This window comes from Oreochromis niloticus, linkage group LG17 (assembly GCF_001858045.2).
Source record: "Oreochromis niloticus isolate F11D_XX linkage group LG17, O_niloticus_UMD_NMBU, whole genome shotgun sequence".
Taxonomy (NCBI): domain Eukaryota; kingdom Metazoa; phylum Chordata; class Actinopteri; order Cichliformes; family Cichlidae; genus Oreochromis; species Oreochromis niloticus.
This window is the reverse complement of record NC_031981.2, coordinates 36265906-36292660: the sequence shown is the minus strand read 5'-3', so window position 1 is coordinate 36292660 and position 26755 is coordinate 36265906. Positions and strand designations below refer to the sequence as shown.

The 26755-nt window shown below is 42.1% G+C and overlaps 1 protein-coding gene across 1 annotated transcript in view; it reads left to right on the top strand.

Annotated features, from left to right (window-relative positions):
* Positions 1-26755, top strand: part of LOC100692997 (neuron navigator 3) — a gene marked incomplete at its 5' end in the record, with an annotated part of 34078 nt that overhangs the window by 1903 nt on the left and 5420 nt on the right. The window contains 19 exon segments of the mRNA XM_019356052.1: positions 142-165; positions 1290-1313; positions 1523-1600; positions 5558-5641; positions 6971-7082; positions 7329-7453; positions 10882-10905; positions 11363-11529; positions 12658-12811; positions 16764-16950; positions 18190-18287; positions 18381-18476; positions 19059-19227; positions 19392-19627; positions 20083-20237; positions 20587-20658; positions 21211-21407; positions 21933-22051; positions 22795-22998. Coding sequence (XP_019211597.1) covers positions 142-165; positions 1290-1313; positions 1523-1600; positions 5558-5641; positions 6971-7082; positions 7329-7453; positions 10882-10905; positions 11363-11529; positions 12658-12811; positions 16764-16950; positions 18190-18287; positions 18381-18476; positions 19059-19227; positions 19392-19627; positions 20083-20237; positions 20587-20658; positions 21211-21407; positions 21933-22051; positions 22795-22998 — 2325 coding nt within the window.

Here is a 26755-nt window from a genome sequence, read left to right as displayed (position 1 = left end):
ATTTTTTAAATTTTCTGTCATTTTAATCTACTTTTAATTAAAATGACCCTTTTCTTTGCTTTTGGTGCTTTTACTGATAGAACACATCTCCCCAGAGCAGCAATCAAATGTTTCTAAATTGTTTTTGCTTGATTCTTACAGACAGAGGAAAAAGCTCACTCAGAGGTAAGGGCGGCTAACATTGTGTCCATCTTTCTGTTTGCATGTATGCCTCTCTTTATCAGCTTTCAGCTAAACAGGCTTATAGTTAGAGCCACCGATGCCTTGAAACTGCTCGGTACAGCCACTGAGCAGCTCTGCGGTGTGGTTGAAGGTTCGAGTGCCTTGTGTCTTGCTGTGCTTCCCTACAGGTTGCTTTTGACCTATTTGATTTGATTTTGTGTGGGATTTAGTCCAACATGTCACGTGCATGTCCCTGTTGGCTGATTTTTGTGTCTGAATGTCTTTGTAATGCACAGGGTCTGTATTCAGAGACAATCTGTGCATGTCAATCAAAGCACAAACAGTGATATCTATTTGATATCTGAACTAAACAAAAGAGTGTTTTGTGAATAAATATAAGTAAATTCTGCAGTCAATCATTTTAGCTCTATGGTGCATTGCTTTATCTAATCAGGCATTTTGTAACTCATTACAAACACTACTCTGTAATGTGATCCATGGCTTTGGCTCTTGTTCAAAAAGCCTATTCAGTTTATCACTGATTCTACTTTGATTTTCCAGTTTTGTGGTTTGATTTTCATCCCTTTTCTCTCTACATGTGCTTTAAGTGTAACTTTGGGTCAAACAGTGATCGCAAATACACTGCAGTGTTTCTTTTAACCCTGCCAGATAAGTGGAGTTTAGTATTCTGGGACAGCTCACTCAGTGCAAACTAACAGTCGTGGACTACAGTGACTGTGCAGTAAATCTAAACAAATTTAGAATTCAAAACAAATAATAAAAAGGAAATTATATTTTTGAGTGACTGAATGAAAATATACAGCTAATCTTATCATATGATAATCCAGAAAACTGTTCTTGCTTTCTTGCACTGAGCTGTCCGCTTTGCTAAACTCAGACGTCTGGCTGTTGTGATTTATATAAGTATGAATTTCAGGTATTTGCAAAAACTTTTTGAACCATCTCAGGAATAAATGTCTCCATTTCCTTGCTTTGCTGCTGAAACCATGAAAAGAACATTGCTGTGGCTTGTTGATAACCTCTGTCTCTCCAGCCACATCAGGACTTGCTATTTGATGGAGGCATGCAACATTGCGTTAATTTTTACTCTTTTCTTTTCAATCAAGGGCCAAACAGTCCAAAATTCCACGGTAATCCCCCACACTTTATGTTCACACTTCACTCCAGTGTCTTTTTAAACAGTTTCCCATGTGCCTGCACAATTTTCTTTTTACATCAGAGTTATCACCATGGGAGTTGCAAATTCACATCCCGTTTACATCACAATCAGTCTTACTTTCTTTATGGTTTTTAGGCGCATTAACCAAACGTTCACCTTTGCTTTTTCCTTCCCAACCAGCAAATCAGAAAGCTGCGTCGGGAGCTGGACGCCTCTCAGGAGAAGGTGGCGACTCTGACATCTCAGCTGGCTGCCAACGTGAGTTTATTTACTTCAAAAGGTGCCGTCAAAACAGCCTGAACATTTGCATGATAACCTCCTGTCAGAGAGCTTTTATGGGAGGTGTTGCTTATCAAAGAAGGAAAACAAATCTTTAAGACACCCTCTAAATCCTTTGCTGTGTGTTTGAAGCCCTCATGTGTGTATTTGCTTTTGCCTGTTTGATTTGCCTGGTAGGTTTGTGTCTGTTTTCTTGTCCCTGGTTGGAGCATTTCCTTGCGTGTGCTCGTGTGTCGCATACAGCGAGGATTGTCTCTCTGCTTTTGTCTCAGCTGGTGGGTTTTCAGCGAGGAGCCTCTCCCGAATTCAATCAAGCAGAGAGAATCAAATAGAGATAGATGGCTGAAGAAACAGAACAGGGAGATGAGGATACGTGAATCTAGACACAAGTGCGTCATGCATGGGTGAAACAGAGTAAGATGCAGAGACCTTCAACCCAATAGACAACGTCGTTGTGGTGAGATTTAGTTAGACAGATTTCAGCATCTGACTCCACCTCCCTACCATCAATGCCAAGTGTCTGATTGTGCGTGGAAGCAGTCGGGTTGCTTGCTTCAGTCCTCTTCTTTGATCACAGAGTTGTGCAAAGCTGAAACTGAAGGCAGACAAACTTTGCAAATGGACGAGAAAGCCGTATCTTTATAGGGACAGTAGAACAACTTTATATGTTGGATGTTTACAATTACATCCTTCATGTTCTCTGCTGCCATCAGTGGAGTGTGAAAAAGGCAAAAACAATTCACAGATATTTAAAAGAGCATTATATTTCAGTCTTTCCTGTTTGATAGTTGAGTAGTTGTGCACAATAGCTGATGCAAAACCCTTTGCTTTGCTGTTTTTGGTACAAAGAAGTGTTGGGAAGTCATGTTACTTATTTATGACATGATGGGTGGATGTAATAAATGTAGCTGAGATTACATTTTGTACAAATGTACTTTCTGATGCAGTTTATTTGCAGGAGCGCTTACAATTTAATAGATGACTAGTCTCACTGTGGATCCCTGTGTTATTTCTTCACATCTTGACATTAAATAGAAGTGTAATATGCAACTAGTGTCATAACCAAGCCATATGTAAGCACAGACAAGAGAAACCCACATGCACTAGTGACATATTCTGGAAGTGTATCACACTACATCTACATGACAGCATGGTGGGTTGCTAGTGTTCTAACCTCATCTCATCCTGCCAGTGGGGAGTGTAACTGTGGCAATATCAACCTCAGGAGTCCTCAGATACTCTCCACCCACAATCCAAATCTCATTGTGGTGTGCTCAAGACCTGCCAGAGACGGGTTTTTTTATCATCTCTGTTACTGCCCACACTCTCACGTGTATGAGAGTATGTATTTATATATATTTATAGGTGTATAAAAGCCTACACGTTGTCACTGGTAGCAAATATAAAAACTTAGATTGTTTGATGTGCAAATAAAAGTAAAAAGGTGTTTTTTTTTTCAAAATGTCAGTGTCTTAGGAAGAAGTCAAGTTTTTAAAATCACTTATACAAACTATGTAAAATGTAGCTATTTATTTGTTAGTTCTGCTCAGCTTTGGTGTGAAATAAAAGGTCATTTACATTTGTGTGTGGCTTTCAGTTCAACCCACATTTTGTGAGCATGATGCACAGCTTCAAGCATCAAAATGTCAAAGAATTTTTTTTCCCAGCTGACAGAGAATCTTACATTCCTTTAACAACAGTTTAACAATAACAAAGTCATGATGAAGGCAAAAGATACATTTTTAAGGTTCATGGGGAAGCTGTCGTCTTTCCTTGTCATCGCTCACTGGCGTGGTGCTTTTTCATTTCATCCACACAATTTATAAAAGAGGACCAGAGAGGAAATGTGCCGTGACTGAGATCATGTTATCGTGATCTTATTACATTTGCTGTGCCACCGGATTACGATTATTATTATCTTTTCTTGGGTTTGTGCAGGAAATTGAATGTTGATCTTATAAAATGTATATTATGTTAAGACACACTGTGCCAGAGTCAGTGTTCTCATACTATCTCACCACTACTTTTAGAAACACATGTAGCCTTGCCATCATTTTGATACTGATTTTGATTTTTGGCTGTACTGGAGCAAAATAGACCAGAATTAGCAAAACTGACACCCCATCCTGCCAAAGGGACTAGGGGGCAAAAGTATTAGTCAGTATTTTCTTTCAACCATGAAGGAGATTGGTTTTCCTGTCTTGGCTGACATATTTGGTTTAAGAGTTCATACAAGCAACCCTCCTCCCCCCTTTCTTCTCACCCTTCACTTTGTCAGCCTGACCTTCTTCCCTCTCCTTTTTTCTCCTTTCTGCTCAGCTTAAAAAAAGAGTCAACCCTCCCCAATATTTCCTGTTCATATTCCTTTCCTTTTCCTCCTTCCTGACTTTGGGCCTCCTCCTTTCGTCACCTGCCCTTGTTTTGGACTGTACTGCAGTGTAGGATGTAGCCCAGCAGTAGTTGCTGGCTTTGAACACTGTAGTCATGACTCTGCCTCGTTGGTAACATATAACACCCTCGAGATGTTGTGTACATCTTCAGAGGTGGCATCAAGTAGCTGTGACTTTCTCATCATGATTTAGCCTACTGTCAGCCTTTACCTGAGACCCCAGGATCAGGACAAGGGTCAGAAAACACTATCTGGCTCAAGCCTCCAGAACAGGACAGATGGTTCAGCCCTGGGATGCAGGAGAGTTTGATTGGTGCCTCCCTCAGAGCTGACAGGTGGGCTGGGGGTTGATGAGTTGGAGCCTCACCGGTGGAGTTGGAAAGAGATGTGGAGTTAGAGGGGTGTGTTGGAACAGTTGGCATTTCTAAAGGTCAAGACCTACGCTGATTTAGCCAGGGACACAGAGTGGAAGAGGCAGCACAGGGTGCTATTCCATGCACGTGTCTATTTCTGGACTTGGATGGGCCAAATGTCCTCATAGGCATAGAAAGATGAGGACTTTTCTGATTTTGTCACAACTGTTAGAGGGTAAGATCAGGAACAAATGCTGCTGAATTCGGTAAATGAAAGTGTATAAATGCACTTGGGTGGTTGTGCGTGTGTATATGTGTGTAGATCTGTCTGGGCATGCTTCCCACCTCTCTGTGACACACCAGGCTTGACAGGTGTTTCGGTTGTCTCTTGCTTAGAATGGCAGAATGAACGGACAGCACACACACACACAAACAAATACACACAAAAGTACATGCAGCCTTGATGAACATAAGGTTTCACCAGACATCCCTATAAACACATATAGATAAAACACATGCACAACCAAATCCACACACGCACACACACAAAACCATGATTCCCGCAGAGCAGATGGCATGACGTTGCCAAACATTCACCATCTTTCAGGGATCACTGCGTTCTTATTCTTATTAGCTAAGAGAGACGTCTTTGGCGTCCACGGTGTTTAATTCACAGAAGTTGGATGCAGCAGTGAAGTAATACAATGCTCCCTCTTCAAACCTCCTCAGGACGGCACAGCCAAAGCCTTCAGACTCATGGGCAAATAAAATTTCCACACCAAGCTTTTTTCTGTGCGCAGTCATCAAGCGAAAACTCACTTCAAAGTTATCAAAACGCACCAGATGATTCTCTGTCAGAGCTCTTTTTTTTCAATAGGGGTTTTAAAAACATTTTAATGTTAATTTATAAATGGGCAAGTAGAAATTGCGTTTATTGTATTGACCGAGAAAAGTCAAATTTCATATTGAACTCAGTTCTGAGATTTACTTTTGTAGTTTTGCATAGAGAATGTGTTGGGGGTTTTGTGTGTGTGTGTGTGTTTTATTTATTTCAGTGCTTTCTCTTTTTAAATCTGGATTTTCCATTTGCATAAGAAAACCATAAATAGTGAGCCAAAGCATGTAAAAAAGTAAAAGCACCCTGCACTCAGGCAGGAGCGAGGATTAAGTTTGCATGTCTTCCTGTGTCTGCAGGCTCACCTGGTGGCGGCCTTTGAGAAGAGTCTGAGTAACATGACCTGCCGCCTGCAGAGCCTCACCATGACCGCCGAGCAAAAGGTACAAAAGCTTATTCTTGAATTTAAAATACACTGTGTGGCAACTTCAAAAGAGATTACAGAGAGGAGAAATGATAAGAAATGTGAAGCTGTGTGACACTGAAATATTTCAGTGGGAAGTATCAAGTCGGAGGTTGGTCATTGTGACATAATAAAAATATATTAAAGGCTCAATTCTTGACTCATGAAAGGTTTTCTGCTGAAGGAGTTTACTTGGTAAAGTTTCAGTCCTTTATTGAATATTTCTCTAACAGTGCTCTTAACCTTAACCAAAGTCATTTGACATGCTTAGGATAAAAACTTCAGTGCATTATATGTAAGTAAAAGTATCCAGTTTAATAACAAAAATCTGTTTAACCTCCTAAGACCCAAACTCTTCCACGACATGCATTTTTAATTTCTCTTTGATATTTGGGCATATTGGGGCCCAATGAATGTAAAAACAAAGAATTTCCAGATTTTTTTTTTTACCTTATTTTTGTTTTTAAGAAAAATGAGAGCCACAAATGAGGATATTCATTTAAAATTTTGATAGAACAGTAGCAGTATAATGTCCTCGTAAGTGGATATCAGGCCCATGTAGAGCAAAATTGAGTATTTTGGTCAAAATAACCAAAAATGTGATGTCCACATATGTGGACGGCAGGTCCTAGGAGGTTAAAGCGGTCTTTCCTTCATCATTTTTTGCCTGCAGCTATTTTTTTTCTCTAGAACTTTAGAAGAGCTTGAAAAGAACTAAAACTCATCACAGCAGCAGCAATATGTTCTTAGACGTACCCCTACCACAAATTAAGAATGCTCCCCTCTGTTCACATATACACGCACACATAGCTGACAAGCCCTGGCTGCTTTTTAATCCTCTATAAATTAAAGCAGACTGAGATGGGTGAGCTGCCTTTGTCAAACAAGGCCACCCTAACTTTTAATTAAAGTGAAAACCCTATCTGCAGCCCTCAAGAGTTTTGGGGAAAGACAGAAAATGAGTCACCCTTTATCTGATCCAGTATTCTTCTTATTCTAAGCAGGTGGTGCTGGCTTTGGGGCAAATCTACTGTATTTTTCAAAATACACCCCTCCCCCACACATTCTTTTTCTTTTACCTTCCACTGAAAGCTACCTCAATGCAAAATTTAAGAATCTGCTCTCAGTAATGTAACTAAGGGGATGATTCCAACATTTTTTGGTGCCTCATCCTTTTTAAAAATAACCTGGTCTGATCACTGATTTTGGATTTGGAAAGTCTGTTTTATTTAGACTACATAGATTTCTGTCTTCATAAATAAAAAATAAAACAGTACCTCCTGTTCTCCCTCTTTTTTTCTGACTAAAGGAGTCCGAGTTGGCAGAGTTGAGGGAGACGATAGAAATGCTGAAGACCCAGAACACAGACGCCCAAACAGCTATCCAGGTGGCACTCAATGGCCCAAACCACCTTGACAAAGGTAATGAGCAGGCCAGCAAGAGACAAAATTAAATGATGTTTTGATAAGTGGATGAACATTTAGCCCAACTGGCTCCATAGGTAATTGAACCCCTGTTATTTACAGATTTTTGTGCTGTGTCAGTCAGATTGAAAGAAACAATTCCTGCAGCACTTTAAATAAGAACCAGTATCAACCAATAAATGTAGCAACACTGTTCACCTAAACTTTCTTTGCACTAAAGAAAGCTTCGTCTGTTCTTTCCAGATCTGAGGATTAGACGGCAGCACTCTTCAGAAAGTATGTCCAGTATTAACAGCGCAGCCAGTCATTCCAGTATGGGCAGCTTGGGCAAGGATGCCGAAGACAAAAAGAAGAAGAAGAAGAGCTGGGTAGGTGAAAAGATAAAAACACTAAAGCTTCAGACTAAAACCACATTTTAAAACCAGACCTCAAACCTTCCATAGTTCCAGTGGCTAACAGTGGCTCTTCTCAAAGACTCATCATGAAAGGACATAGCACCCTGCTTTTTGGATGGGAGCGTGGTGTAATCTGAGTTCTTACTAACAAGCTGCATCCATTCACTTTACGAGTGTATCGCACAGACACAGAAATCTGCTAGAAAATCTAGCAGTAAAAGTGGCTGCACCCTTAGTAAAACAGACTTGTACTCATGAACAGAAGGTTAGCTAGAAAGACTTAAAGCACTTGTTGTACCAGACCTTAAACATGCCTTTCTATTGGGATTGTTTGGGGAACAGCCTCAACTGCTCATACAATGAACTGCACTTTTGGACCTTGAGCTTAATTTTTAAGGCAAAATATAAGAGAGGGGTGGAACTGAGTACTTCTTAACCAAAGCCCCAAAAGGTTGATTCTGTTCATCTGGACCTGGCGTTTTCAGTGGGAGAAATGTTTCATCACTCGTCCAAGTGACTTCTTCAGTCTCAGCTGACTGCAGGTTTCCCCAATCTTATAAACAGTACATTTGCATAATGACTGAAACTAGCAATGGTCTTTGAACAATGGGCTGGGAGGTCGGTTCCTTGATCATTAATATGCAAACTGTCATGACCACTGATCAATGGCCATGAGCACCATTCACAGAGAGTTGGGGAATGCTCCAATCACAGCATTGTAAGATGGCAAAAGATGTTCCCTTTGGTGCCCTTCTCGATTCAGAGATGGTCTTTCCCTTTTCACATAAATGGCCTCCTTGACTCTTAACCAAGGTTTTTTGTTGATTAGGCAGTTATTGTTTTTTAGGAATAGTGTTTAGTTTTTGTGATATTTGTAGCCAAGCAGTGGACAGGAAATAGAAGCTTTAGAAATTTGCCAAACTTTGTAAAGCATGCAATTTCGCAAAAAGCATTTTCAGTCAACAAGACTGCAACTGCATAATGTTTGGTTTTAATTCAGAAGCTGTTTATGCAAGACTTTTGTTAGACTCCTTGAATAAAAGCTACGAGTCTGCACTTCAAACGCATCTCGATTGTCTGATTGAAAATGCAGTGCGGTGCTGTCATTGTCCAAATTATTACAAACTTGACCGCCTGACCCTGAACGGGATTCTGATTTTATCTTATTCTGACCTTAGTTAAAGTGAGATTCAATATATTTCTGCAATGAACTTGGTGTGTCTCTGGCAAGTATGTGCTTTTTTATACAAAATGCCACAAAACTTTACAGAAAAGCATCCAACCGAAGAGCCACTCATCAAATGTTTTATTGAAAATACTTTCAGCTGCCTGTTTTGGGTATTTTGAGATTATGCTATGCAGGTGTCTTTTAATTTCTGGCTTGCATTCATTTGCCGCAACCAACAGTTGCTTTATATTTTTACATGAAAATATCCAGACATTGTTGGAGGTGGATTTGGTAAAAATCCCCTAGATACATATGCATTATTCAGTGGCATTAAAGCTATTTTAGATATGCTCTATATGCCCACATTAAGAGATTAAATATTTTATTTGCATAAAGAAAATATATTTTTGCAGCTCTATCAAATAAATGTGATTGTACTGCTCTCACTAAAAATCATCCAAATTCCTACAAGAAGAATGCATTAACTATACCTGTATGAGCTCAGAAGAACTTGCATTATTTTGTCTTTATTTGCTCATCAAATCAAAAGCAGAGGGATCATTTCTGCCCCAAAATGCCAATCCATGTTTTTAATGCTCTGATTTTTTTATGCCCAGTCATTCCTCCTTCAGTGTAAAGTGGGTGTTTGCTGCCTTTCATGACTGAGTCAGTCTGTGATTAACTGGTTGATACGTGTGATCAAGTCACCATGTAGATCAAAAAGCTAATATTTAGTCATATTTGAGTTGAGATTCCTCCGAGGATTGAGTATGCAGAGTGTGCAGCAAAATCTTGAAGGCGTCTTCACCTAAAAGAGGATCAAGTATAATGAACCACATTGCAGTCACTGTTTGAGAAACACTTGGAAATTCATATTTAGTGTAACATGCAGATGAGGTTGGAAAAGAAGCAGAGAGGCCACCAATGTCATGTACACAGAGGTTCAGCCTGAAAAAAGTCGAGTTTCTGTCCAGAGGTTAGAGAAGTGCTTGTTAAATTTCCAATTTTGGGTAGAAGAGAAACACTCTTCGAAATTTCCTGTCAAAGTGCTTTTGAGAAAAGCTCTTAATCCCTCAGTTACACAATTGGACTTGGTCATGCTTGGAGGTGTAAAACAGCATGGCATATAGCTTTATTCCTCCAACCCTCCTACAGAGCATGTTGGGAAAATAAAAAGGAAACAGTGTTTGCTGACTCACACGTCTAAAATGCATCTTGAACTGAAGTTGAATCCTAGTCTCAGATGTATGTTTAAAGCAGTTTTCCTTCAATTGACAAATGTATATATACATTTTCCCAAAACCAAAGCCATAAAGCCTTTTCCCCTTTCTCTGCTCTATCTGTGCTAATTTTGCTGGTTGCTGTACAAGCTACTCAGCATCCCTGGCTGAGAGCTGCGATTTGCTGCAGTCCCGAGTGAGACAGATGACATATTAGAACTTCTGTCTCAGCCAAAGAGCGCACAAACTACAGCCAGTCTCCAGTCTCTGCTGCAATGCAAAACGCATGCCCTTGAAATGAAATGCATACTAACAGTGTAAAAGTTCCCCACGAAGCCTGACATGTCAACATCAAGCCAGCCTCATGAATACCAGCCATTTCCTTATTTCAGCAGCAATTAATTATTTATTTGCATAAATTCTTCCTGGGTGTATGATGGGTGGAGGACAGAGCTGAATTGAGGTTAGTGAATGAAAAGCAAAGACAAAAACCACACATCAGGCTAGCAGGGTAGCAAGATGAAGGATGAAGTTGCATATTATCATATAACTGCAATTACAAGTATGAATTTCAACTCATAACCTAAGCTGCAAATAATTAGTAGTTGAATATCAGTCTTATGAGTGGCAGTGTTGTAAAATGTTGCATATTTTGTGTTGTGCATCATTGTGCTGACTTCATGTTGCGTCCTGAACTCTTTGCTTTGTAAAATGTTGGTTTTATTGACTTGAGATCTAAACTGTCCTGTAAGTTTATTTGTCACCTCAGATCACCTCAGGCAGTGGTGATCAAACACTGAGCATGCTTGCAGAAATGCTCTCCTCCTACCAAAGGGAACGCAACTGTAATAACATTCATCACGATTGTCACCATTCTAGCAACAGCAGTAACTGGAATGTCTCCAGTAAAACAGTGATATTTGCAGCAGTTAGCTTTAATCAACACTGAGTCTCCTGCAGAGCAGGGGTGTGTGTTTGCGTGGCTTAACGTTGGATGTGTTTTGCATCTTCAGGTGGCTGATTCCCTCCCGGCTCAGGTCAGTGGTTCCCAGAGTGTCTTTTTGCGTGCAGTGATTCCTCAACTTCACTTCCTTTGCTCCCTCATTTGTCCTGCCTTCTCCCCCTCTTAGAGCAACCTCCTCCTTTTTCTGAGAACGTCGGCATGGATACAGCGACCTTCCCCTTTCCCCCATTGTTTCTCCTCCTCCCTCCTTTTCCTCCGCCCCTCTTCATTTTGACTGCCTGTTCATCCAAAAATGTTTAGGAACATTAAAAACGCCTGCCCCCCCCATTCTCATCTGTACTTATGGTCTTGCTTCTTGCCTTTTTACCTAAACCAGACAGTGCCCATTGCTTGGAAACAGCACGGAGTAACTTCCTGACAGGATGCAATATCATCAGGGTTAATATGAACTGACATGATATGACTGAGGAGGTTAGCACGGCCGGTACTGACGTTTCTGCCCCTGTGTGTTTGTGTTATGTGTGTTGCAGTTACGGAGCTCCTTCAAGCAGGCGTTCAGCAAGAAGAAAACCAAATCGCAGTCAGCCCACGATGAGATGGAGGAGATGACCGACTCTCTGCCATCATCACCCAAACTGCAGCACGACAACAGGCAAAGCAGTATCGCCACACTGCGCTCTTCACCCTCCACCACAGAGTGAGTAAATGTATACTCATTCATTCTCACAGTTCTATTCACATGAGACATTTTCTTCTGCTGTGTCTACAGTCTATAATAAATTAAATACACACTTGTCTCATTTCTTTTTCTTCTCTAAATATCTAATTGTTTCTGACCCTCACTTCACTTTTCTTTTCTCTTTCATCCAACCACTCTGTTTCATCATTTCTTTACTATTTCTCTACCTGCTGTAGCAAGTGCGTTTGTGATAGCAAGTCCTCCCCCATTTGGACGGCAAAGAAAAAGCTAAATGGTTATGTGGTCTACAAGCACAGATCTCGGTAACAGGCACTGAGTGGCATGCTCCCTGGGAGTGTGTTTGCAGTGGTTTGTGTTTGTGTGGCGTTCTTATCCATATTAGCGTTTTGCTCCGGGACACAAACTGAACCAGGACCTTAAAATTGTCCAATTCTCGGTTATGAAAAAGTAGCAGAATGGAAAGAAAACTATTCTTGTTTTGTCAGACATGTCAGAAAAAATTGTCTGGATCTTACAAAAGATCAATATATCTATTGAAATATCGATATATAGCTGATTCAGTCATGCCAGGTGTTGTTTGGGTTAAGATAACGTGGCATGCGTGGTATCTTAACTCTGACAGTCTCGGCATGTGGAGGTTTTTGACTTAGCAAACATAGCACTTTTACATATCGACCTTTTTAATATCTGCCTGCTGATTATGAAAACAGCTGAATCTCTGTCATTATGACAACACCACATCAGCCTCTTTAGTTTACTCTGAAAATGATCTCTTACATTTCAGACTAAACATTAATGTTAAATAAAGAAAAGAGCAACCGGTATGCTGCATCACAAATTCTGGCATAAACATCCTACACATATTGCAATATTTCTTTTCCTGTAAGATTGCTAAAATAAAATACTGTAGTATCAATAGGAAGGATTTGCTGTACCAAGTGCTTAACGTTCCTTGTTCACCCATGTGATACCAGTCTTACATGATCTTCACCACTGACTCAGGCTTCCCTTTGAACTTCAGCTTTCTTGTTCCCTCTAAGTGCACATTCTCCAGACTCTGTGTACGTGCTTGGTATAACCATAAAGGTGAGCCCTCCTCCTCCCTGTGTGTGAACCCACTTTCAGGCTATGTGAATGCACCGAGGCTGAGGCAGAAATCATCCTCCAGCTGAAGAATGAGCTGAGGGAGAAGGAGCTCAAGTTGACGGACATCCGCCTGGAGGCACTTAGCTCTGCCCATCACCTAGACCAGATCCGAGAGGCCATGAACCGCATGCAGGTGAGCTTAAACTAAACCCCGGTCAATGTTGAACTGTGTCGATTTATATTTGAGCTCAAGCTGCATCAGCATGCACAGCTGTCAGCTTGCCAGGGGTCACAGCAATGAAAAATATGAATATCCTTTCACAACATAACTAGTCACCTAGTGCTCTCACTCTTTAGCTATTAAATTCTATTTTATGGTGTTGTTTAAGATATGTATGTAACCCAACTTACGATTTATTATCAAGAATGACCAAATTCCCACTAGCCAGTATCAGAAAATCTAGGATCGGCAGGAGCCCAAGGTATAAACATCAATAAAGAGGGACCACACCAGAGTAGACTGTTCACAAATTTGTTATATTTGACACACAGCAGCTGCAAACAAATGTAATGAAAGCAATAAAATAAAATACAAAATATTTCCCCCCAAATAACAAACTAAATAAAAGTGCGCGCATACAGCTTTCTCTGAGTCAAATGATTGAGTGAATAATGTCTGGTAGCTGATGGATCGTTGGGGCCCGTTCAGTTTGTTTAACGTTTGTCCTACCACACTCCGATGAAGTAGAAAGTTCGTAGTCCTGCAGGTATCTGAAGCTTCAATGGGAAAGAAGCTTTGGCTTCAATAAAACCTCAGCAAATCCTATTCACTTTTGGGTTGGCTCGCCATCCAGTTAACTGGAACTGTGGAATCGCTGCTCCTCGATGGAGGCTTGCTTCAGAATGGGTCCGTCTGGTGTGGTCCCTCTTTATTGATGTTTATACCTTGGGCTCCTGCCGATCCTAGATTTTCTGATACTGGCTAGTGGGAATTTGGTCATTCTTGAGTCATCCTTTTACCAGATAACAAAAAAAAAAAAAACCCTGACCTACAAACAGGTCACAGGTCCATATAGTCACATACACCGTTGTGAAACAGCCACACATACTTAGAGCATTCAGAATAAACGATAAGTATCAGTGTAACTTTAAAAAAAATAAAATCTTCATTCAACTAGCTCTGTTGTACAACAAAATATATCACTGCAGCATCATATCCTCTTAGGTGAGCTACAATTTTATCAACCTGAAGGGTTGACAATGTTCACAAAACCACAGCTTCTAGCCTTAACACTGTAGCTGCAGTCGGCAACTCACAGTAGCTCACCAGACTTGCACATTATAAACAACTCAAAGAACATAACTGAAAATACAAGAATCGGCTTACAATTGAAATCAATTGTTACACATAAAACTGATTAGGACCATTTCTTTTGTTTTTGTTTCTTTCCCTTTTTTTCTTACACGTAATACGGTTGCAGACGCTAGCCATTTCACTCACAGAAACACATTCAATTCTGCTAGCGTGAGCTCTAGGTGTTAGGTTAGCGGCTAGCGGACTTTCCGTCCCGTTAAGTCTGCCCTTTTCTCCTTAACAAATTAGGTTTTCCCCACTTTTCTTACTCACCGATGACAGGGTGAAACTCTGAAAGACAAAAACAAAACAAAACACTGCAACAGACTCGCTTGCAACTCCTAGCAATTCGACTTCGGTAACATTAGTTTCTGGGGCACATGGCATTGTATGAACAGGAACGAAATGGCAACTACGGAAAGTCATGTGATCAAGGTCAACAGCAAGGGTCGCTGGGAGCTCATTGCTGATTGGCCAAGTAAGAAAGAAATGACTAAATTGTTTACATCATACACCGAAAAAGTACTTTCCACGGCTCTTTTTTTCTAGCTGGGCTACATGTAACCCATGTAATTTTTGCTATATAACTTTGCACTGTCCACTTTCTGCTGTAACAAAACAAATTTCCGACGTGTGGGACTAATAAAGGTTGTCTTATCTTATCTTACCTCATCTTAAATGTACTGCAGCTTCATAATCGAGAATGAAAATGAAACAGTCAATGACAGTAATGACATTTAAACTTCTTTGCCTCCAGGCCAAGAGTAAAATGAGAGGCACAATAGAACTGTCAGTGTGGTTAATGTTTAGCTGGAACTTGCAGCAAATTAGTATAGCTTCATATTATGTCTGTCCTGGCTCTGCCCACTGATTATGAAATTGTCTGTCATTTCTTTCATTTGTACACTTTGCTCACTTGACCTGGAAGCCAGGCTTTCCCTCTACTTTCAGCCTTTTTTTTAAGCTAAGCTGACCCACTGCTAACTCCCCCTACTTTGGCCCAATTTCATTCAGTTACCTCTGTCACTCCTTTTTCACCACATTGTGCAAAGTGATGCTGCAGTCCTTCATAACTGCAGGTAGGACGATATAATTAACTTTCAGGTTTTGTGCTTGAAGTCTTATTTTTCAGCTCCTAGTACTGGGGTCTGCAAGCTTTAGTAACAGCAGAGCCATTTTCTGCAGTTTTTCACAAACAACAATCTGCATAGAGTCACAAAACAATAATACAGACATTATGAAATTGTAGAAATAGAATGTTGTGAATATATCTGTTAGACCTACTCTTAAAATGTTGACAGTTTGAATTTTACCTGACTTTGTGCAAATGAATTCAAATCCAAGTATCTTACTTGGATAATAACTTTAAAAATAATAAAAGTAAAAAAGAAATCATCCAGTTGCATTTTAATATCAAGCATGTCAGCGAGCCAACAATCTGGCTGTGAATTCAACCTGTTTTTTCCTTCAATTGCTAAATACTTTTTTTAAATAATTGAAATCTGCTTTAACTGCTGTTAAAGTTCAGGAGAATTAAAAAAAGTAAGGTGGCTGCACAGCTATTACAGGTTTACCTTTTTTCCAACTAGTTTTTTGTTTCCTCAAAGCCACAGGGAGCCACTGGAGATGGGCAAAACACTGACATTAAAATGAGCAAATAATCTGTTATTTGGTCAGCAGACAAGTGTTAAAATGTTGGAGGGAGGAATAGTGCAAACAGCAATGAGCATGGTGAGTTGAAATTAGATGCAGATTGCAAGATCTCACTCTAGTTTGTGAGGAGCACACCTTCCAGACATCTGCATCAAGGTAAACAACACTGAGAAATACTCTGCATGACTTACCCTCCACTACCTGCAACAGAAAACTGCTATTGGTACTTGATCGTGGTACTAGTTGTTTTCATCTAATGCTATGCAAGAAGAAGGTAAGCTTAAATCAGAAAAGTCCAACCATTACTTCAAGTCCTATTAGGATATAAACTTTAGGAAATGCAAAAACTTCCAGCAGCCTCCAAACAGGCACTTTATAAAAGAACAGTCATTCTATTTTTAAGCAGTCTGGAAAACCATCCTCTGTTCTCTGATGATTAATAACTGATATCCAGGCCAAGACTTCCTGTTCCACCGGTCGTTGTTTGCTGTCCAGCTATGAATGCAGATAAAGTAAAAAAGCTGATGAAAGCTAAATAGCTCTCTGCTTTCCACTACTCTTTACCTGCAACCCAGCATAGCCTTTAATGTACCACAAATGGACAACTATCAAATATCTGTTGATAAAGATAGGTTTGAAGGGGAAAACACCTCATGAAGGTGGAATTCAATTGTTTAATTTTCCATGAAGCTGAATTTTTAAAAAGGGGAGTTTCTCCATGAAAATAAACTCCCATTATTTATTCCAGTACTGCTGATGCAGTGTAATGAAATCATCCTTTCAAAGCATAGTGTGCACAGATGCTGTGACTTTCATATTTTCAAAGGAACACATATTAAAGAATATCCTGTGTCACTCTGGATGTCTCAGTTAAGTGGATGCTTGTGAATGTGGGCTGCCTATAGTCTCCCTGTCAGATGGGGATCATGTCCAATTCCTTATCTGAGACTTAATCTTCAGTACAAAGAGAGGCTCGAAGATCAAAAAGTTGCCTACAGCGTATAATTCCAGTGATACTGATTCAGAATAACAACAATGCAGGAAATGACCATCTGCTGTTGGAGGAGCCTATCATTCAGTGTCTTTAAAAACAGTTTCTGTTAGATTTGCTATGGTTTTCTTTATTTGCAACACACAGAATGAGATTGAGATGCTGAAAGCAGAAAATGATCGTCTGAAGTCCAGCGGTAACGCAACACCGACAGCCACACCCGTGAAGACAGCCCGGCCGCCCTCTGAGACCTCTAGCACCTCCTCATCCTCCTCACGTCAGTCCTTGGGGCTGTCCCTCAATAACCTCAACATCACAGACACCATCATGTCAGGTGAGTTCAGCGTCAGTGCTGGTTTCTGCAGCCCATCAATCTGAGGTGTCTCTGTGTAGCAGCATCGCACCCAGCAGTTTGTTCTGGGCAGTGAATGCAGTGGGAGGGTGGATAAATGGAAAAAAGAAACAAAAAGAATTTTTACAGTCAAGACAAAGCATACAACTAGATGTTTTTTGATTATAAAAAGGATTTCTTTCAGAAACATTATATTAATCATCAGGGTTGTATTCATACTTCTCATTTGAGAAGTAAGTGTAGGAGTTGTGTGTCTAGTGATGCTGAAGGACATCGTTTATAGTCCGCAGTAATTCGTGTTTTTGTGCAGCATCAAGTTGGATTAGCTCTCTTCATACTTGCCTCAATAAATGCCAGAGAATTGTGTTTGTGGAGAGAAATGATCCGGATGAGCTGCATTAAAATGATGAAATATCTGCCCCTCCCTGCTGTGGGGGTTTGCAGCCAAGCAGGACCTATTACATAAACACTCTTCAATCTCTTCAGGCCTGCCTCTTTTGAGAGCTGGAAAAGTTTGTCCCTCTCACTTGGACTGTAATTAACTTAGAAGGCACGGCCCCCTCTGATGACCTAGCCTCTCATTACCTGAACGTCCGGTGAGCCAAGAGCAGCGACATATGGGAAGGCAAGTGGGCCAGTGGGCTGTTATCACCTGAGCACAGAGCCCTCTGCCAAGGGTAGCCAGCCGAATACAGAATACCCCCTTCCTCTCGCCAAAATGGAACCTGAGAAAAAGGAGAACGAATGAGATTTAGGAGGGGAGCTGTTAATAGTGTGGCAAAAGTCACATAGTTAAAATATTAAATGTATTAGGAGGTCTGATTTCAGCTGAGTGGTTAAAACATTTGATTTCATACTGATTTCATCCCACTCTTCTGTCACAGTAGCGGATTCCACATCCTTCGTGAGCGGCTGAACAATTCTTCAGCTAGAAACACTCAAATGAGCTTATTCCACTGAACGATTTTTCATTTCTTTACTCGCCAAAAGTTCTTTGCCTTTCATTTCTGTTCATACATTATCATTCTGTGCACTTCCTAAAAATGACTGTACGAGAACCCCGACTAAATGTAATTATCACATTAAAGAAAGCTATTAACTGCATTTTACTTTGGAGTCTGTGTGTTTCTAGCTATATTTTGTTGGCAGGCAGAGCAAGAGTTTGTTTATTCTGACAGATTCAAGCTGGTTTTTCTTTCTAACATTAAGGTTTATTTTCAGATATTCTCCTCGATGACAGCTATGAGGGCAACCAACGCAAAGAGGGCCGCAGTGTGCGAATAGTGGTTACTATCAGCAGTGGGCCAAATATCACCAAGGTTTGTGAATGATTCCTCCAGGAAAACCACTGCATTAAACTGAGAGGTTCTAGGTTATATTGCTATATGTAATACATGTATGTAACTCCTCAGGGTACACAAAGCCAGGAGTACCTGATTGGGTCTATAGGTGTGAGTGGGAAAACCAAGTGGGATGTCCTGGATGGGGTTATCCGACGCCTCTTTAAAGTAAGCAGAAATCATTTGTCCACATGACAGATGTCTCCAAAAGTTGAATCTGTTCATCTGGACGTAGCGTTTTGTGGGAGAAACGTTTCGTCACTCATCCAAGTGACTTCTTCAGTCTCAGCTGACTGCAGGTTTCCCCAAACCTGACCTCACAGCCCATTGTTCCTTCAGTGGGCTGGTTTCAGTCATTATGCAAATGTACTGTTTATAAGGTTTGGGGAAACCTGCAGTCAGCTGAGACTGAAGAAGTCACTTGGATGAGTGACGAAACGTTTCTCCCACAAAACGCTACGTCCAGATGAACAGATTCAACTTTTGGAGATTTACTTTCCTGGATGATTGAGAATGCATCAAGACACATGACAGATGTTCGTTACTGAACTTGCTGTAGTTTGTAAGAGGACTAGCTTGTGTAATTTATCATCTCAGTGATGAATCTGTGCAAATTAAAGCTCCTGTTGTCATCGTTGATATCATATTTAAATGACTTTAAAAAAAAAAAAAGCCCTCACAACACGGAGAAATGTGTAAACTTGGCTGATTGTGCAGTTGTTAAAGTTCCACCGTTCGCCCTCGCTGCAGGAGTATGTGTTCCGCGTGGATCCTCTGACCAGCCTGGGTCTCAGCTCAGACAGTATTGTCTGCTACAGGATGGGTGAGGTGATTCGCTCCCACGCCTCTGAAGTGCCTGAGCTGCTGCCCTGCGGCTACCTGGTGGGTGACAACAACATCATCAAGGTCAACCTTAAAGGTGAGTCAGCTGGGACGTTTTATTTGTGGATTATAGATTTTGTAGTTACGCACTGCGGAAAATATGCAGACCTGGTAACAATAACATAAACTTGAGCCTCATTTTCCAGTCTGCTGTATAATATTCATATTTTCCTTTCCTCTTTCCTTCCTTGCTCATTACAGGTGTTAAGGAGAACAGCATAGACAGCCTCGTGTTTGACACTCTCATCCCGAAGCCCATCATCCAGCGATATCTCAACCTGTTGATGGAGCACCGTCGGATCATCCTCTCAGGACCCAGTGGCACCGGTAAATCCTTTCTGGCTGCCAAACTGGCTGAGTACATCATTTCCGACATGGGGCAGGAAGTGACGGAGCACAATGTGGCCAGCTTCAATGTCGACCAGAATTCCAGCAAGGTAAGAAGAACAAGATTTATTTTATTTTTTTTAGTTTAGCCAGGCTACAAAGTCAAGCTCAGTCATGATTGTGGCAGATCAGCTACATGTCTAACAGGAAAATTTGATATAGGTAGCACTATTTAAGCTGCTTTAGCCTGTCCACTGTTGCTGCCCACCTCCTCCTTTCATACTGACCCCATCAGTCTGTTGTCATCAATGCCTGCTCCATTTTTGCTGCGTTTACTGAATGCTGTTTCTGACCAATCACAAGTCATTATAATTCATAGTTTAAGCATAAAAGTTTATCCAGAAGGGTAGAAAGGCTATTGCATACAGATTTGCTAGCGGTGCATGTCATTATATGGATTTTATACAGAAGTATGAGGACTGTTACTTTACTTGTTACCTTGCATTTAAAAATTGTCCAAATTAGTGTTATATCACAAATGAATGAATATTTTTGTTCTACACAGGACCTACGTCAGTACCTATCAACCCTGGCTGAGCAGTGTAACTCTGAGGAGACAGACACAGAGCTCCCCACTGTGGTCATCCTGGACAACCTCCACCATATCGGCTCCCTCAGCGACATTTTCAATGGCTTTCTCAACTGCAAGTATCACAAATGGTGAGTCAGAAATTTTCCTCTCCTCTACACTGAAACGCCTTGCAGGGACAAGTCCCACTGTCGCTCACAGTTCTAGTCAGGTCAAGTCCATTTTATTTTCACAGCCTAAATTCAGATGTCACAAGTTTTGCCTCTCAGCATTTTTAGTCTGTTCAGCTTTTGTTCTTGAAAACCTTTAATAGGCAAAAAGATAGAACAGCTAGTACATTAGCAGGTTTGTAGCATGCTCGTTCCCACTCAAGTCAAGTTGTAAACTCACTATAATAACATATCTAAGCGTTATGTATTAACAACTGCATTTTTCTCTAGGCTAAGCACTCTGAGTAATCGCATGTGTTTGTCTGTCCAGCCCTTACGTTATCGGGACCATGAATCAGGGGGTGTCTTCGTCTCCTAACCTCGAGCTGCATCACAACTTCAGGTTTGACACCTTTGACTCTGTTATTCTTTGTGTAACATTGCTGTAGTGTTATTCACTTGTATACCTCACTTTTATTGTGTTTAAAAGCTCCTTCAGTTCTCCAACAGGGAAATGATTTGTACTTTTACTTGCTTTTCCTCCTGCTGAGCTTTGGATCTGTTTGGTTGCAATACTCTGTGTCTCACAGATCATAAATGAAATGCATTCTTCCACAGGGAGTGCTCTAATTATGTCTCCTGGATAATTAGCCCCGTTAAATGAGAATTAATAGGCTGTGATGCCTGTTCTGAGTGAGGATCATTTCTGCTTGGCATGTTTGACTAGTTGATGATTGGGCAAATACAATATGATTAGAAAGAGATTAACGTGAGCCAGAAATTAATTTAATATGACTCTATTATAGTTACACAGAATGGGATCCAAACTGTGATGGAAGAAATGCTGTCACATCATCTTTAAACTGAGATGCTTTGATGAGAAATTGAATTTGATTGAGCTGATTGATTTGTTTCTGTGCTTTTGTTTGGCCATTGATCATCTGTCCTATCGTAGGTGGGTGCTGTGCACCAACCACACTGAACCAGTCAAAGGTTTCCTGGGGCGCTTCCTACGGCGGAAGCTGATTGAGACAGAGATTGATAAGAACATGCGCAGCAATGACCTGATTAAGATTATTGACTGGATCCCCAAAACCTGGCAGCACCTCAACAGCTTCCTGGAGGCACACAGCTCCTCCGATGTTACCATAGGTCAGGTGTCACACACACACACACACACACACACACACACACACACACACACACACACACACACAACCCCATTCAGCTATCTTAGTGAGGTCCTTCATTGACATAATGCTTTCCCTAGCCCCTTACCCTAAACCTATCCATAGCCTAATTGTAACCCTGACACTAAAACCACATTTTGAGCCTCAATAATACCTTTAAATGCCTTCAAATTTGTGAGGACTGGGTTGTGTGTCCTCACAAGTGACTGTTGGTTCTGACAAGTATAATAGAATGCAGATTTCGGTCCTCACAAAGATAGCTAGACAGGAACACACACACACATACACACACACACTAGTGTGTGTGCTGTCTGTCTAACACTGAAATCTCTGTTGTGCCTTATTTTAGCTGTTATCTGTCTCAGTGCACAGTAATATAAAGTTTTTCTGTATGTGATCTCTTCAGCAGCTCATTAGTTTTAACTGTGCACCATGTCACTAATCTTTGCTTCACTCATCATCCTCTTTCTTTTTTTCGTCCCTGCAGGCCCTCGTCTGTTCCTGTCCTGTCCCATGGATGTAGAGGGTTCTCGGGTTTGGTTCACTGACCTGTGGAACTACTCCCTGGTGCCCTACCTGCTGGAGGCTGTCAGGGAAGGACTGCAGGTACAACTTGATAAAACATAACGGTGTGGTGTCACCAATAAATCTTTTTACAGCATAATGCTAAAAATAAAAAATGAACATTAATGTGCCACATTTTTCAGGTTAGTATATAACAGCATCTAATAAAACCCAAACAAAAGGAAGTATGCAGTAAAATAAAGCCTTAACATGTCTGCACTGCTGCCTCATTAACCGCACAAGTTTTAATGTGTGCCATTGTCTGTGCGAATGAATGCTGGCTGCTACTGTGAGAGAAAACTCTGAGATCAAATTTTCAACATTTTTAACCCTCCATAACAGGATTTTACCAGTATATATATTACAAAGGACAGTGTTAAAACACTTCTACGCTTTTACTTTCATCTGAGGGGGTTCTCGTTCTGCTGGACCATTTTTGTCATGGCACGGATGTTAAAATGGCATGGACAGTCTCGGTCATTGTGTCCTTGGGCAAGACACTTCACCCGTGGCCTACTGGTGGTGGTCAGAGGGCCCGGTGGCGCCAGTGTCCGGCAGCCTCTGTCAGTGCGCCCCAGGGTGGCTGTGGCTACAATGTAGCTTGCCATCACCAGTGTGTGAATGGGTGGATGACTGGGTTTGTAAAGTGCTTTGGGGTCCTTAGGGACTAGTAAAGCGCTATACAAATACAGGCCATTTACCATTTACCATAAGATTAGAACAACAGTGTTTTATTAAAAAAGAAAGCTTGATTGACCTCTCTCCCCTTTCGGCTTTTCTTGCAGCTGTACGGCAAAAGAACTGCATGGGAAGATCCATCCAAGTGGGTGAATGACACATATCCATGGAACGCTGCCTCACTGCAGCAGGACGGGCAGTCGCTGCTCCAGCTGAGGCCGGAGGACGTGGGATATGATGGATACAGCTCATCCAAGGAGGGCGCCTCATCCAAGCAAGTGTCTCAGAGTGACACTGAGGGAGACCCACTGGTGAGGAACAAAGGAGAAAGGGTGTTCTCAGAGATTTTTAAGTGACTAAGAATTAAAAGAGCAAACATGAACGCTGAGAAAGCTGATGGAGCAAGTCCTCTCTAGAACATGAATGTTCACGTCAATGCTGCAGGCCACTGTGAATAGTCATTGCTCAGGCAGTGTTTGGGTGTTGTTGACGTGGCCTTATGAAAGAGGTACAGACTCGTGGGACTGATAAATTATTACCAGCAGCTGTTGATGGCCTCCAGGTTGCATTTTGTCAATACTTGATTTCTAACAAATAAATGAACACGTCGCTAACATGGCACCAGAACAAAATGAAAATGAAAAAAGCTAAGTGGGCTGATAGTATTAGAATAGAATAGAATAGAATAGAATAGAATAGAATAGAATTCAACTTTATTGTCATTGCACATGTCACAGGTACAGGGCAACGAAATGCAGTTTGCATCCATCCAGAAAGTGCTTTAGTCGTGATATAGATATATTACAATATAAATTAGCAATAATAGAGATGTGTAAGTATATTACAGAAATGGGTCTATTATGGTATGTTATAATGTACACAGTGTGAAGTATGTTATGAATATTCTATAACTATAAGTATGTACAGGCTATAGTGAGTACAAGCTATGTACAGGCTATGAACAGGATATAAATATGAAATAAAAACTATACAGAAATCTGAGATATACAGTTATACAGAATGTGAACTATGTAAGTTATAAACAGTTGTGGGATTAAAAATTATCGTATGTACAGAATGATTATCTACACAGAACTATACAGTAGTGGTAAAGTGCTAGTGGTTGTGGTGTGTGTATGTTCAGTCCATGAGTTTAACGTGGGTCAGATGTCAGGAGGCAGAGTTCAGGAGTCTGACAGCTGTGGGGAAGAAGCTGTTCCGGTACCTGGTGGTCTTAGTCCGGAGGCTCCTGTAGCGCCTCCCAGAGGGCAGGAGGGTGAAGAGTCTATGTGATGGGTGACTGGGGTCTTTGATGATTTTCCCAGCCCTTTTCAGACACCGCTTCCTGTAGATGTCCTTTATGGCAGGAAGTGGTGCTCCGGCGATGCGCTGGGCAGTTTTCACGACCCTCTGCAACGCCTTCCGGTCCGAGGCAGAGCAGTTCTCGTACCAGACTGTTATACAGTTGGTCAGGATGCTCTCGATGGTGCAGCGATAGAAGTTCACCAGGATGTCTGAGGACAGGTGGTTCTTCCTCAGAGTCCTCAAGAAGAAGAGGCGCTGGTGAGCCTTCTTGACCAGCTTGGAGCAGTTGGTCGTCCAGATGAGATCCTCGGAGATGTGGACTCCCAGGAACTTGAAGCTGCTCACACGCTCCACAGCCATCCCCTTAATGTGGATGGGTGGATGTGGGTCAGCATTCCTCCTGTAGTCCACGATGAGCTCCTTAGTCTTCTCGGTGTTAAGCAGCAGGTTGTTTGTGTCGCACCACTCAGCCAGACGATCCACCTCCTCCCTGTAGGCGGCCTCATCGTTGTCACTGATGAGGCCAATCACCATGGTGTCATCTGCAAACTTAATGATGGTGTTGGAACCATCAGCAGGTCTGCAGTCGTGGGTGAAGAGGGAGTAGAGGAAAGGGCTCATCACACAGCCTTGTGGTACACCGGTGTTCATTGTGATTGTTGATGAGCAGCGGTTATCCAGTCGGACATGTTGGGGGCGGTTGGTCAGGAAGTCCAGCAACCATTTGCAGATGAGGGAACTGATGCCCAGGTCTGTCAGTTTCCTGATGAGTTGTGAGGGGTGGATTGTGTTGAATGCTGAACTGAAGTCTATAAACAGCATTCTGGCGTAGGTGTTGTTGTTGTCCAGGTGTGTGAGGACAGAGTGCAGTGCGATGGAGACTGCATCCTCTGTGCTCCTGTTCTGGCGGTATGCAAATTGGTGGGGGTCCAGGGTGGGGGGAGACAGGATTTGAAGTGTGCTAAGACCAGCTGCTCTAAGCACTTAGTGATGATGGGGGTGAGTGCTACTGGGCGGTAGTCATTGAGGCTAGATGGGTTGGAGTTTTTGGGTATCGGGATGATGGAGGTGGATTTGAAGCAGGCCGGTACCACAGCGTGGGCCAAGGACAGGTTGAATATGTCTGTGAGCACTCCTGCAAGCTCCCCAGAACACGCTCTGAGAACACGCTCGGGGATACCATCAGGACCTGCAGCCTCGTGGACATTGATCCTGCTCAGCACCGCTCCTACATCGGTGGGGGAGAGAGTCAGAGGTTGGTGGTCTGGCGTCATGTCTGTTATGGTTGTGGCTGTGGGGTTCCCTTGCTCAAAACGAGCATAAAAGTTGTTGAGCTCGTTGAGGAAGGAGGCATCAGAGGATGTGGGGGAGGGTTTGGTGGTCCTGTAGTCTGTAATGGTCTGGAGTCCTTGCCACATGCGTCGGGGGTTGGAGTTGGAGAAGTGTTCTTCTACCTTCTTTTTGTAATGGTGTTTGGCTTTTTTGATGCCCTTCTTTAGATTAGCCCTGGCTGTACTGTAGGCGTGTGCATCTCCTGACCTAAAGGCGGTGTTGCGGGCCTTCAGGAGGAGACGAACATCCCGGTTCATCCAAGGCTTCTGGTTGGGGTACATGGTGATCCGTTTCTGGGTGGTGACACTGTCTGTGGTTTCGGAGATGTAATCCAGTACAGATGAGGCGTACTGGTCCAGGTCTGTGTGGGTGAACATATTCCAGTCTGTGTTTTTAAATCTGTCCTGGAGCACTGCGTCTGTCCCCTCTGGCCACACTTTAATTGTCCTCACAGCAGGTTTCACACGTTGGATGAGTGGTGAATACCTAGGTGTGAGGAACAGGGAGAGATGGTCCGATTGTCCAATGTGGGGGAGGGGTGTTGCTTTGTAGGCTCCAGCCAAGTTGGAATAAACATGGTCTAAAGTCTTGTCTCCTCTGGTGTGGCAGGAGACATGTTGGTGGAATCTGGGGAGGACTGTCTTTAAGTTGGTGTGGTTGAAGTCGCCAGCAACAATAAAAGCAGCCTCGGGGTGTTTATTCTGGTGTTTGTTAATGGCTGCAGAAAGTTCTTTCATGGCCAACCTAGCATTAGCGTCGGGGGGGATATATACTGCAGTGAGTATGATCGAAGTGAGCTCTCTGGGGAGATAGTAAGGTCTGCATTTGACCATTAAAAACTCCGCATTAGGTGAGCAGTGACTCTCAGTAGTAGTGGAGTTCATGCACCAAGCATTGTTAATATAAATGCACAAACCTCCACCTGTGGTCTTGCCGGAGTCATCTGCTAGCCTGTCGGCTCGGTGTGTGTGGCGTCCTGCTAACTCGATAGCATTGTCCGGGCAGCTGTTGTTCAACCATGTTTCGGTGAAAAACATGACATTTGAGTCCATAATCCGTCTGTTGTTAGTGATGGAGAGCCGTATCTCATCCATTTTGTTTGCCAGAGAACGGACATTGGCGAGGAAAATACTGGGTAAAGGCAGCCGATGTGGTGTTAGCTTTAGCTTAGCCCGTAGCCCTCCGCGCCTACCTCGCCTTTGTTTACGTTCTCGGCGCCGTCTGCGTGCACTTCCGCCCGGCCGGGGAGAGTGGGCAGCCTCCGGTGTTCTGGAGATCTCTGGGATGAGTCGGAGATCGGCGATAAAACTGTTGGAGTTATGAGTCCAGATGTCCAGAATCTCTTGTCTGCTGTAGGTCAGCAACGCACAGCAATTCTGGTTGAATAATCCGGTTAAAAGTAGATAAAAAACCGCTAAATAGCAGATTCTG